General features: G+C 48.4%; 1 protein-coding gene across 2 annotated transcripts in view; it reads left to right on the forward strand.

The window, feature by feature from the left end:
• Window positions 1-5,041, forward strand: part of FBXO21 (F-box protein 21) — a 41,272-nt gene extending 36,231 nt beyond the window's left edge. For both annotated transcript variants that reach the window (XM_047762750.1, XM_047762751.1), the window contains exon 12: window positions 913-5,041. In XM_047762750.1, coding sequence (XP_047618706.1) covers window positions 913-1,100 — 188 coding nt within the window. In that variant the 3' untranslated portion in view covers window positions 1,101-5,041. The remainder of the gene's footprint in view (window positions 1-912) is intronic.
• Window positions 5,042-11,389: the final 6,348 nt, after the last annotated feature.

The following is an 11,389-nucleotide window of genomic DNA, read 5'->3' on the forward strand; positions in this document are numbered from 1 at the left end:
GGGACTCACTGAATTGATTTTGGCAATAACCACTGCCATTTGTGACTTCGTATTGCTCAGAACCGAGACTGCCCTGGGACACAGAGCAGGGAGGTCTGCCTGGTCAGCTCTTTTCTGGTCCGGTCTCTAAGGACAGGGCCAGTTCTGGCTGGAGTCCAGGGCTGGGTCTGTGGCCGGCAAGGAAGGGCCCACGGAGGAGCTGTTTGGTGGGGAGAAGCCATCTGAAAGGATTTGGGCGTTTAAGGTACCTGTCATATATTATGTCTCCTTTTTTATTGTTCCACTTTAAGGAGTCTTATTTTCTCTTGCTTTCTCTGCTGGCAAAAACAGAGCAGGGAAGGGAGGCAGTGTGGTTTTTCTCAGAGGTGGTGCTTGTGTCACAAGCCATATCTGGGTGGGGTCTGGATCCGCTTTCCCATTCCTCCCACTGGACCCCCTGGCTTCTCAGCCTCGGAAGCAGTGGCCTGTACTGTAGGGCACTGGGGCGGGGGTGGGAGGGGGCAGGTTAGTAGGCAAGGATGGCGGGTAGAGACTGGTGACTGGGGTGCTTACCACTGGTGAGAACCCAGCCGGCTAGGATCCCTGGCCCACACGTTTGGTTGTGTGTGCGATCAAGTCTGAGGAGCATGCTGAGTCCCTAGTGTCCAGACCCCCGAGGACGCTGGAGTTCAGTTCAGAGAGGAGGAAGACACTCACGTTCCAGGCAGAGCTGGTGGGGCCCCCACGTGCTCGCCCTCCTGCTGTGGCCGCATGCTGCCTTTTCCAGTTTCTCCTCCAACTTCCAGAAACATCTGTCTTCCCTTTCCCCCAGCTCAGAAATGCACAGAAGGGGTGATAGCAAGTTCTCTGGATGAAAGATGCTGCAGAAATACCTGGTTTAACAAGCATGTCCGTGTGCCTCTCTACCTGCAGAGAACTTGGAGTATAACGTGGAGCCACAGGAGATCTCACACCCTGATGTCGGACGCTATTTCTCAGAGTTCACCGGCACACACTACATCCCAAACGCAGAGCTGGAGATCCGGTACCCGGAGGATCTGGAGTCTGTCTATGAAACGGTGCAGAATATTTACAGTGCAAAGAAAGAGAACGTGGAGTAGAGTCTAGTGGGGACATTGTACCTTTGCTGCTGCTGCTATTTTCCAAGAGAACAGGATTCTGGATGGAGACGTCTCCACGGATCCCTCTGGGCTCACACCACCAGGAAGGCCACTTAACCAGTAGTGCTGGTTGCCTCCTACTAAGTTTAAATCACGTGTGCTCTCCTCCAGCTGCAAAGACAATGTTGCTCTCCGCCTACACTAGTGATTCATTGAAAGGCACTGTGTTCAGTGGCATGGCTTGTACGCTTGTCCTGTGGTGACAGTTTGTGACATTCTGTCTTCATGACGTCTCACAGTCGACACTCTTATAATCATTCTTTTCTTCACTTTCCATTGTGTCTGTCTCCATGGTCTCAGAACGTTTCATTTGCTGGACAGATGGGGTTGTACGAGTGCCGTCATCTCTTGCTGATTTCTCTGGGCAACGTGTGTGTTCCTCTCTCAGTCAGGACTGTCTGTCTTTTCGCCCTGAATTCAGTGCTCATTCAGGGCTGAAGCTGTCAGTGGTCTTGGCAGCAACTTGGATCTGGAGTCATTAACAAACTAACAGTCATCAGCATCATTCGAATTTCTTTTTTTCTAATTTTTGAAACAGATTTCAGGCGTTTATTTTTTCTTTATTTGAACTGAGGGAATGACACAGTTTCCTTTCCAGATTCGTCTCTTGGATTTAGGCTCCTATCTCTACGAATCATTAGCTCTCTATTTTATTACATACAGTTCTTCGAGAAAATGCATAATAATGGCCTTTGTGAATGGGTCTTTCCACGTTCATCACTGCTCCTCCCATTAAAATAAGTGTGTGTTTTTTAATCTACTCCAGTATCGTAAGTAGATCTTAAATCAGTGATGGGTTCCCTTTATCGTAGAAAGTACAATCTGCTGTTAAAATGTCTGCTTTTAGAAACTGTACTCATGGTCTCCGGAGACCTAAAAATGAGGTCTTACTCTTAGAACCGGAAAAAAGAGGAAATAATGAACCTTGGAAATTAGAAAGGAAAGGGGAGGTTTCATGCTCTCTGTCCTTCCTTAGAATCCGTTCAAGAGCTTTTCAAATGTGGCGGAGTAGAAATAAATGGAATACCTCCAGTTTTCAGAGCGCGCGCTCGGGGAGGAAGGGAGACCCGGAGCGTGCTCCGAGTTGCCATGACAGTGCCAGCAGGGGGTCTGTGCTCAGGCCCCCCAGGAGCCCGACTTCACATCCAGGCGCCATTGGCATCGATTCTTCGTGTTCCTGGTGCCTGAGCATGAAGGGACCGACTCTTAATGCAGCTCTGGGCTCCCTCTGTTCTCATCCTGCCCCTTCTCCAGTGGGCCAGCCTTGGCGTTACCTGTAGAAGTAACTTCTGGAGTTAGGACCTAGTCACTTTACTTTCTAAGTTTAAAAGATTCCAATTGCTCTAGTGAATGAGGCTTTAGGGGGCTGCGACCCAGCCATGCCTCGCTGCCTGTCCGTCCCTTTGCATGCAGTATTTTCACGCTGTGTTTGATGACTGCCTCTTGTTTACCCTCTGGAAACCCTGGGATGACTGAGGTTTGGGGAAGCTACCTGAGACCACTTCCTGGCAAGTGACAGCTATTGAGCAGTTGTTAGAAAGAGATGGGGATTTGGCCCACTGGCTCCTTCCAGCCCAAATTAGCTCTGGTCCAGGGTCCATGTTCCTTGTCAGTCCAACCCAAAGTCAGATGGTTTGGACGCTCGTTTGAAATCGTGACCACTCACAACACCCAGCCTGCCCTAGGTTGGGGAGTTTTACACTACTCTCATTTAAAGGTGAAAATTAGATACTACAGCATTAATATTAATGAGGTGCATAACTAAGAATCTGTGGAGCATGCTGAGAGTTATAATGGTTGGTTTTCTGGTTTGATTTTCTTTTTTTGTTAGAGTAACATCGAAGCCAAGAAAGATGGTTTTACCTTTACTGACCCAATGTAAATATGTATCTAGACTGTTTTTAAATGTGTTTCTTCATGAATGCTTCATTTGGCTCCAGGAAGCCTGTGTCACCTGTGTAAGTTGGTATTTGGGCACTTTATATTTTTCTAAAAACGTGTTTTGGATCCTGTACTCTAATAAATCATAAGTTTCTTTTTAAAACTTTTCCAAACATTTTCTCCACTTTCAAAACCCTGTTATAAAAGTAGAACTTTCACAATGTTGAAATATTAACTATTTGGATATAGTAACTTCTTTTCTCTTCAAATGAATGCCAAGATTTTTTTGTACAATGATTAATAAATGGAACTTATCCAGAGAAACCACACAACTGGCCTGCCGGATTTCGTTCCAGAACAGAAAGCCCAGCTGTGACAACAGCAGAATCTCTCTCACTTCTCATTCTAGTTGGAGTATGCAAAAATTTGCTCTTCTTAGTTTTTCTTAATGTTGGTGAGTGCACAGGGCACCTTTACACTATGATTTCCCTATCAGGCGTTAATTTTAGGAGCTGGCTGGTAATCTTGAGACTATCAGGTTATATAACACAGAGTTCACAGCTTTTTAATTATGTCAAGTTACGTGCTGTGGAATAAGAGCTGCAGAGCCTTTGAGGGAAGCCCAGGTTCTTGGTGTGTTGTTAATGCTGAGTGCATAGCTGCAGGGCACACGGCTTTGTCCACAGTGTCCCACAGAGCGCTGCTCCTCTGTCACACGTGTGCTGTCGCACGTGATGTGGAAAGAGTTCGAGGCTGTGCAGTCACCAGCTTTCTGCACTGCAGTGCCTCTGTGCTTTTGTATGTTGTGACTTTTCTCCCCTGACACACCCACACACACACAGCATCCCTGAGGCTCAGACATGCTTCAGGCAGCAAGGCCTCAGTGAGACGTCGGTTATGTCCCAAACTCATCTAGTTCTGCCAGGTGTCCTGTTTGAAAACATCTTCCATCTAATCAGATTTTGAAAGGCTAGCTCTTGGTGTCTCTGCCTGAGTCTTGTGACAGATCCACATTGTAAGCGCACTTACACTGCAAAATTGTGTTGCTTCAAAAACCAGCATTAATACTTGTTGCTCAATCAGTTTTACATTTTCTAATATCCACTTAGAGTCTTGTTCTACTTTTAAAACATCTTTCTTAACATATTAAACTGAGTCACACTCGTGTCCTGCACTTTCATTCACTACCACCCGGTCCCTTTGCTATAAAGCGCGAACATTCCTTTCCCTTCGTCCATGTTCCAAGTGCGTGAGACGGGACTACCAGCAGTGTTTTCATTGAAAAGTACCTTGTGGCCATAGGAATCAAGCTTTAGCTCTCCGTGTTTCGAGTTTGTTTTTTTGGAGGGAAGGAGGAAACTGTTCACCTGGAAGAAATGCAGAATTTGGCTCTGTGACAGTTTGGTTTCAGAGACATTAACAGCTGTATTGCATGTATTACTTTGTATTGCGTGCTCACTTTAAGCCAGGCGTCGGCCTCAACTATTTATAATCCTCCTAGCAACCCTATAAGATGTGGGCTGAGCAGTGACTATTTCTGCGGGCCACATAAGGTCTCCGTCACGTATTCTTCTTGTTTTGAAAAATGTCAGAAAACGTTCTTAGCTCGAGGGCTGTAAAGAAACAGGCCGCAGCTGGATCAGGCTGTAGTCTGCTGACCCCTGCTGAGGTGTAGGCCGAGCGTCCCACTGAGCGGACTGCTCACAGGTGGGGAACCTGGCCGTGAACCCAGGGATCCGATCTCCGAGCTCCAGTCCCCACAACCACACTGCCGACAACCTCAGCAACTACCTCGCAGATGTTCTTACCCTTTGCCTTGCCGCAACCCTCCCTTCCCACGTTTCGGTTCTGAGAATTTAATAAGAGTCTTGAGAGAAAAGAACATTCCTTCTTTGGTGAATAAAATTGATGTGCAATTACAGAAGAAATGTATTATGGCCATTTAGCAATGATTGTATTAGGGTAATGCTAGTTCTGTAATAAATAGACCCAAAAATACACGATGGCTTGAACACAGAAGAACTTTCTTGCTCTCGTGACACCGGGCAGGGGAGCGGGTTGGCGGGTGGCCCTGGTGCAGTCACCTGGAGACCCGGGCCCACTGGCTTTCCAGAGCACCCTGGCCCATCTGCTATCCAGCTGGGAGGGTTCTTGAGCTGAGGCTGGGAATGGCCCTTCCTACTTGCACTCAGCCCCCTGGAGGGACAGAATGGAGAAGAGGGTGGCCAGCAGCTGTGGCTCTGGGTGTGCCCTTCCCTGCAGACCCTCCCTCCCAGGGAGTCAGCCTCCGAAGCCAGGCTGCCTGTGCTGCAGACACCATGGTGACGGGCTGGCTCCCACCACAGCACGACCCCCAAGCAGTAGGGGTCCTGAAGGCCATGCTGCCGTCCCAGATCCATATTCTCCGTGACAGATGGCCCATTACTTATGCTTCAGTAGCCAGAACTCAAGTCACACTCAGAACCTAACTCCAAAGGAGGCTGGGCTGTGGCCTCCTGTGTGTGAGTTGGGGACAGTGAAAGGGGCGGGGGATCCGCCTTGTCTGTGCTTCTCATCTGCTTCCTGCATCCTGCGTAGAGCTCGGTTCTCTCCAGAGCTGGGCCATCGTCCCCATCTGTCCATCATGGCTCCCCAGGGGCCCAGACCCCATAACCTAAAAAGTTATCTGCCCCCCCCCCCATACCTCCCAATTTCCATATGCTGGTGAAGCGAGGACAGGACAACTGTAGCTAAAAATCCTACTTGGGGAGTTCCTGTCGTGGCGCAGTGGTTAACGAATCCGATTAGGAACCATGAGGTTGCGGGTTCGGTCCCTGCCCTTGCTCAGTGGGTTAACGACCCGGCGTTGCCGTGAGCTGTGGTGTAGGTTTGCAGATGCGGCTCGGATCCCGCGTTGCTGTGGCTCTGGCATAGGCTGGTGGCTACAGCTCCGATTCAACCCCTAGCCTGGGAACCTCCATATGCCGCAGGAGCGGCCCAAGAAATAGCAACAACAACAACAACAAAAAAGACAAAAAGACAAAAAAAAAATCCTACGTGGAGGATTGTGGGTCCTGAGTGCTGGCAGTGATGCAATACCACTGGGCCAGTGGATGTCCTGAAGACCTCTACCTGCAGGGCATGTGTGTGTGTGTGTGGGGGGGGGGGTGATGGTGCTTTCTGGAAGGGGTTCCCTCATCCACTACTCCCTGGGGCCACATCACAAGTGGGTGCTGGGGGCACACCCTCCTCGCATGTCATGTAGTTTTCACAGTCCGAGTCCGAGATACAGTTTTACAAGCTTGATTCCTCTGCCAACAATTCCCTCAAAAACTTAGCAGGCTACCTGCGCTCATCCCCAGAGTCCTTTCCTAGAACTTCCAAGTCCAGTTTATTTCCTTGCTTCTCTGCCTGGTCCCTGTCCCTTCTTCCTGACCTAGTGACGGCCGCCTTAGTCTGATATTAGCCAAAGCTGAGTCTCTCCCTTTAATGGGCAAGTGTCTAACAGACCATCGCTGCTCAAAGTGATTTCCGTCCTCTCACTGTGGTGTCCAGAAGCAGTGCCTTTCCCAACATAAGACGCCTGGGGTTTCAGACTCTTCTGTTTTAGTTCTAAACCAGCATGTTTTGGCCGGGGCGTTCCTCTCTCACATTGTTCCTTGCTGTCAGCAGCAAAGAGCAACCTACATTCTATATTCTCTTTGACAACTTCCCCTAGACTCGCTACAGCACCTACAGCTCCACCTTGCAAATTATAAGCAGAAATTTAATGAAGTGTCACCCCCAACATCCCAGCCAGACACCCAACTGCTAGGCTGACTGCTAAACTATAGGTTAGGTTTTTGGCATCTGAGTTCTTTCAAGGGGTTTTTAGATTTGTTTTTAAGTTCAAAGTGGGCTTATTTTTTCCATAGGAAGCTATATTTCCTGTTTGGCTGTGCCAAAAATAACAACTGAGGACAATGATGTCAAGTCTTCTGGGGAGTAGGAAGAGCCAAAGCAAGTTGTTTGGTGAACTTAGGAAAAGAAGTTGTACAAAATAAAGAAAAATCTGGAGGGGACATCCAGTTCATTATAGAATCCTTGAATGGTTATGTAGAATTTCCATCTACTTAAAATGACAGAATTCTTGGAGTTCCCACTATGGTGCGGTGGGTGAAGAAACTGACTGCAGCGGCTCAGGTTGCTGTGGAGGTGCCAGTTCAATCCCCAGCCCTGTGCACTGGGTTAAAGGATCCAGCATTACTACAGCTGAAGCATAGGTCATAGTTGCCGCTCAGATTCACTCCCTAGCGGGGGAACTTCCATATGCTGCAGGATTAGCCATTTAAAAAAAGACAATTCTTAATGGAAATGTTCTTTTTCAAGTTGTTGAATCTTGGGGACATTAGACTGCACTTTGAATGAGAGTTCTTAGTTCTTCCGTCTCCAGGACACTGTCCTCTCGAGGTTGTAACCTGCCATTCATGCTGTGCTGTTGTTTCCAGTCATGGCTATTGCTGTGCAGAAGGCTTCCCCCACAACATCTTACCAGCCTCCACCCTAGTCCTTCTCAATCTTTTTTCCAGTAATCCCTGCTGCTCCAGGACCCTTTTTAGATCATTTTTTCCTAATAGTCTTCACCCCATGAAATTGTTCTGATCTTTTTTCTTTCTTTTAACTTATTTATTTATTTTTGCCTTTTAGGGCCGCCACTTCCCCCCCCCCCATGGCATGTGGAGGTTCTCAGGCTAGGGGTTGACTCTGAGCTGCAGATGTGACCTACGCCACAGCCACAGCAATGCCAGATCCAAGCTGCATCTTCGACCTACACCATGGCACCACCGGATCCTTTAACCCACCGAACGAGGCCAGGGATGGAACCTGGGTCCTCAGGGATGCTAGTCAGATTTGTTTCCATTGAGCCACAACAGGAAGTCCTGTTTTGACTTTTTTTAAAAAAAAATTGAGGCGAAGTTCACATAACAAAATTCAGAGTGTATGATCCATGGCATTTAGCACATTCACAATACTGGGCACCACCTTGATCTAGATGAAAACATTTTACTGCCCCCAAATAAAACCCTGTCCCCGTGAAGCAGTCATTCCCCATTCCCCCTCTCCCCTCATGCCCCCAATCCGCTTTCTACCTCTATGGCTTTGTCTATTCTAGACATTTCATGTAAATAGGACCTAGAACCTGTTCCTTAAGAAAGAAATACTCTGATTAATTTGAGAGTTACTTGCCTCTTATTATAAAAGTAGGTTTTTTGTTTGTTTGTTTGTTTTAACGGCTGTACCTGTGGCCTATGGAAGTCCCCAGGGCCAGGGATTGACTCTGAGCTGCAGATGTGATCTATGCCACAGCTGTGGCAGTGCCAGATCCTTTAACCCACTGTGCCAGGCTGGAGATTGAACACAACACAAGGTGCTGCAGTCAGATTCTTAACCCACTGTGCCACAGTGGGTACCCCAAAAGTAAGATTTTTTTTTAGGGCTGCAGGTGTGGCATATGGAATTTCCCAGGCTAGGGGTTGAATGGGAGCTACAGCTGCTGGCCTACACCATAGCCACAGCAACACTGGATCTGAGCTGTGTCTTTTGATCTATACCACAGCTCTTGGTGATGCCGGATCCTTAATCCACTGAGCAAGGCCAGGGATTGAACCTGCATCCTCACGGATACCAGTTGAGTTCATTTCCACTGAGCCGCAATAGGACCTCTCAAAAGTAGTATTTTTGAAAAGTGCAGTCATAAGACTTTCTGGGTAACAGCTGCCTTTGTTCAAGACTGTTTTCTAAATTGTTTCCATGGAGCATTTGAAAGCTAAAGGCCCCCTTAAGGATCAACTGCTAGAGCCCTAGTTCCTGATATTTTACTAAGAGAAATAATGAGGCCCATGGAGCTTAAAGCGAATTTATCTGGCGAGGGTCTCGGAGCAGGGACAAGAACCTGAGCCTTTGGACTTGATTCCAAAAAATATCTTGCTAATATATCATCCCTCATTTTTTGGGATTAACCACCATCTATGGTTTCCTGGTTTTTCAATTGGTTACATCTAAGATGCTAATTCAGTCTACCACATTGGCTAAGAAAAGAATTTGTGCTGAGGTATGAGAACAACCCAAATAGGGTCGGTCTGGGGGCTGTGCTTTATTTCTGGGTGGGCTGGGATGGTTCTCACCAATACTATTTGCGTCTGCAGAAAACACAAGGGTCTCTCCTGTTCTGAGCCCGCCTTGCTGTGTGAACTGATGCTGATTCGTCAGAATGTTCACACTCTCACCTCCTTACCCCCCTGTGCTTTAAGTTTTTACCTTCTCAGCCCACCTAGGGCACAGAGCCAGTGTACAGCCCTGCCGATGGCTGTTTCTTTCCATTTCAACCACTTCCATCTTCCATCATCCCCCAATTTTCAACTCTCTACTCCTCCACTTCCAGACTCGTGTGGTTTTTGTCTTTAGCATTTATTGTAAGGCGCCAAGCAAGGGGTTCAGGGAAGCTGGTGCTCATGATGGGGTTCAATAAAGCATTTCTTTAAAGCATTTTTAAATTTAAATTTTATTTTTTACAGATGCACCTGCAGCCTATGGAAATTCCTGAGACGGGGGTCAAATCAGAGCTGCAGATGCAGCCCTATACCACGGCCACGACAGAGCTGTACACTGGCTCTGGGCCCTGGGTGGGCTGAGAAGGTATAAACTTAAAGCACAGGGGGGTATACGAGCTGTATCTGCGACCTACACCACAGCTTGCAGCAACGCCAGACCCTTAACCGACTGAGCGAGGCCAGAGATTGAACCTGCATCCTCAGGGAGGCAATGTTGAGTCCTTAACCTGCTGAGCCACAAAGGGAACTCCCTGGGAAAACATTTTTAAAGGCCAGGTGAGGGAGAGGCGTCTCAGAGTGCGCTCTCAGCTGGTGCACTGTGCTCTGATTGGCTGATGGTAAGGAAACGGGGCCCTGTCAGTGGGATTAACTTGTTCAATCTCCAGGCTTCAGGAGCCCTGGGGCCTCTGAGCTCATGGTCTTCAAGCAATTAGTCTTCTATTTGGTGGGGGTTTTAGCCTCTGTAAAACAACTGCGGGAATGTTCCTCAGATGCTGTTCCCTCAGTACCTCAGAGAGGAGCTCGGCAGAGGACATGGGGGGAGGGGTCTGTCCCTGGAAGGCTCCCTAGGGTCCTCCTTGGTGACTGAACCCAGTTGGTTGTCTGTCAGCACCTGGGGCCAAGGTGCTCCATCCTGACAAGGCCGTTTGTCTTCTGCCTTCAGGCCCTGGACCTCCTAAAGTGGGATATCTAGCCAGCAGGGACTTAGAACCAAGTGGGGCTCCCCTCTCGAGCCCGGATACGCCAGTCCTATGTGTGGGTGATTGACCCCCGAGACAGCTGTACAGGTGTAGCATCGTGGCTGTTTGGCCACACTGTGAGCAGAAGCTGATATGCCACCGGCTGGTTGGCACCCTCCATTCCTTGTGCAGCAAGGCAGACTTTCTTTCCACTTTGGGGGGAACTTGCCTTTCTTGAAGACCTTCCAAGGTCAGCGTTCGCACCTATGCCTGCCTGTATCCACAGGGGCTGACACAGAAGAGCCAGACAAATGCTTATGGAATGTTAGATGAAGTCACTTTACTTTCCTGGGACATGACCCTCCACCACAAAGCACAAACATTCCATGCTGTTGTCACAGTTCACACACGCCCAAGCCTTTATTCTGTGCCAACCCTGGGAGTACTTGGAGTGTTCCCAGTTTTATTTTATCTATTTATTTGTTTGTTTGTTGCTTTTTATGGCCGCACTCGTGGCATGTGGAGGTTCCCAGGCTAGGGGTCTAATTGGAGCTACAGCTGCCAGCCTACGCCACAGCCACAGCAACGCAGGACCCCAGCCGCATCTTTGACCTACACCACTGCTCACGGCAACGCTGGATCCTCGATCCACTGAACAAGGCCAGGGATTGAACCTGCAACTTCATGGTTCCTAGTCGATTCGTTTCCGCTGTGCCACGACGGGAAATCCTGTTCCCAGTTTTAGACACGAGGAAAGTAAGGCTCTGAGAAGTTGAGTAACTTGCCCATGATAACACAGCAACTAAGAAACAGGGCCCAGATTCCAACCCAGCTCTTGCTGCTGAAACTCAGCCTATGTCCACCGGTGCCAGATAGAAACACAGAGACAGAGATTTGGGCAAAGGAGGGAAAAAACAGCTTTATTGCTTTGCCAGGCAAAGGAAGGCACAGCAGGCTAATGCCTTAAAGACTATGCCCACCTTTGGGAGAGAATAGGAAGTGGTTTTATAGTTTGGGAGTGGGAAATAGGACCACAGATAGGGATCAGGTTTGATGCAAGCTTGTGTTCTTCTTCAAAGCTGGTGTTTAGTGGTTCTGG

The sequence above is a fragment of the Phacochoerus africanus genome, chromosome 15, assembly GCF_016906955.1.
Source record: "Phacochoerus africanus isolate WHEZ1 chromosome 15, ROS_Pafr_v1, whole genome shotgun sequence".
Taxonomy (NCBI): domain Eukaryota; kingdom Metazoa; phylum Chordata; class Mammalia; order Artiodactyla; family Suidae; genus Phacochoerus; species Phacochoerus africanus.